Here is a 2,239-nt window from a genome sequence, read left to right on the forward strand (position 1 = left end):
TGTCTTGCATCCCAGTCTCCAATACCATGCTGAATGCCAGGCCACTAGAAAGCTAACTTGAGGGTAATTTTGAAACCAGACATTGCTTTCCAGCTTACTGCACAACATCCATGTAGTGCCTCACCTAATTTCTAATGCCTTCAGATGAATGCATTATAAAATTCCAAAGGCTGTAAGTACATACTGCTGCCGGCTGCTCCCTAAACATCTTGAAATTCCACATTTCAACCTGTTACAAAATCCCAAGGGATTCTGCCTCTCCTGTCATTTCTTTTCCTGAATGTTCAGTTTGCTTTCTGTCTATTTGCTATCTGTGTCTTTCTGTGCTTACTCATGCCCTTGCCTGGAACAAACAGCTGTTGCCAGTGTGTGCTTTTCTGCTGGATGGGCTGCTGCTTTACTTGTGTGGCTGCTGCCCTTGGCAGCTGTTAGACGAATTACATCAGCATTTCAGTCAGTGAGGTGAAGAGCTTGAAAGGAGTCACCGGTGCTTTCCCATTTCCCTAGTAAAGAGACCTCCTGGCAGGGAAGGTGGAGTTTTGGCAGTCTTCCCTGACTCCTTCACCTTCTAATCCCTTCTTGAGTAACCCCTCTGTCTCTTCCCTCCATCAGCCATTGAGTGACAGAAAATGAGCCGGTCCTTGCAAACCAGCTGTTCCCTGGAAGCTCTAAGATGGTGTCTTGGACTTGTGAAGCCAGTCACACTGCTGGGAGTTCTGGAGCAGAATTTACACGTCAGATGTGTCAATTCCTAGTTCCAGAGAAGTGTCCTGTGAAATCCAGAAGACATTTGCAGCTTAAAGTTGTATAGAGAGCATGCTAAGACAGAGTCAGACTGGATAAAAGGAAAAGCTTTTTCACCATGAGGACAATCAGGTGGTTGATCAGGTTGCCCAAGGAGGTGGTACAGTTTCCATCCTTGGAGATTTTCAAGTCCAGACTGGATAAAGCCTTGAGTAACTTGGTCTGATCTCATAGCTGAACCTGCTTTGAGCCTGAGATTGGACTAGAGACCTCCTGAGGTCCCTTCTGATCTGAGTTGTCCCATGATGAGCAATACAGCTTCGCTACTTTAGCAATTGTTCAAGTCTGGAATGACCCAGTCATATATAATGGGAATGAAAGTGGTACACTTCTGCAGAGTTTAGTGGAGGAGGACGGACTGTCTTTGCAAGTGCTAAGCCAACCTTTCATAAAGAGTGCTATTTTTGCCATAACTGTATAGGTTATGCTCATTAGTCAACTTGATGGAAGGTATTTTCATAAGGGTTTGAATGAAGACACATCCTCTGCTTTTACACCCACCATCTGTTCAGATTTTGTGTGCAGTTACGTATCTCTGTGGTTTATTCCAGTACATCTTCCATAGCCCCAAATTAAGAGGTGACCCATACAAGTCCATGCCAGGTAAAATTCTGTTTTTAATGTCTGTCCATTAGAAATTAATGGACTGCAAGACTGTGCACCACAAGCCTAGCTCAGGAATACGAAACATCGTGAATCTCATTTTAACACAAATTCAAGAGGGCAAACCCTTATGCCAAACCTAGGTTTGTGTTTGTCTATACAGCCTTCTCTGTCAGAAGAGAGGAGCTCTGCCCAAGGATGATTCAAAGGCTAACTTGGGACTTCTGACCTGCTTTCAGGAGCAACTGTTCTCACTTCAGTAATGATACAGAGAACTGGGAAGGCGAAGTTCCTAATGAATATTAGGAGTTAGAAATTAAGCACCGTAAATTCTCCCTATTGTCTGTTTACTCTGATGATGGTTATGTGGACTGCGAGGTATTATGGACACTGCATTATTAACTAGCCTCATTAGAGAGCAATCGAAATAGCAGTATCTGGTTTTGCAAACAGTTGAGGCAAAAGAGCTTCTGTATTCCACCTTCTCTGTTCCACTTCAGATTTAGGGGAATTGGATGTAATTTTTGCATTGGTCCCACATTTACACGGGCATGATGAAAATGTGAGTTGTCCAATACATTGGTAATCAGTAAAATTTGGGTAGTATGAGAAGTTCTGCGGATAACTGGTTCATATTTCTCACCTCCATATGTTTTGCGAGGCAAAGCCCCATTCTAGAGGGCAGGAACAACCATTTCACCTATTGGGTAATGCTGCTTTTTTTTAAGCTTGCAACTGAAAAAGGAAACAGGGAGCAAGCTGATGTCTGTATACAGGGTCTATCTGAATTGTTTTAATATTATATTTCTAAGGTTGCATTTCTCTTGTCTTT

At 43.0% G+C, this 2,239-nt stretch overlaps 1 protein-coding gene across 1 annotated transcript in view; it reads left to right on the forward strand.

Moving 5' to 3' along the window:
* Window positions 1-2,239, forward strand: part of LOC104627973 (receptor tyrosine-protein kinase erbB-4-like) — a 28,569-nt gene that overhangs the window by 749 nt on the left and 25,581 nt on the right. The window contains exon 2 of the mRNA XM_010296398.1: window positions 767-778. Within this exon, the coding sequence (XP_010294700.1) occupies window positions 767-778 (12 nt within the window). The remainder of the gene's footprint in view (window positions 1-766; window positions 779-2,239) is intronic.

The sequence above is a fragment of the Phaethon lepturus genome, unplaced genomic scaffold, assembly GCF_000687285.1.
Source record: "Phaethon lepturus isolate BGI_N335 unplaced genomic scaffold, ASM68728v1 scaffold24980, whole genome shotgun sequence".
Lineage (NCBI taxonomy): Eukaryota > Metazoa > Chordata > Aves > Phaethontiformes > Phaethontidae > Phaethon > Phaethon lepturus.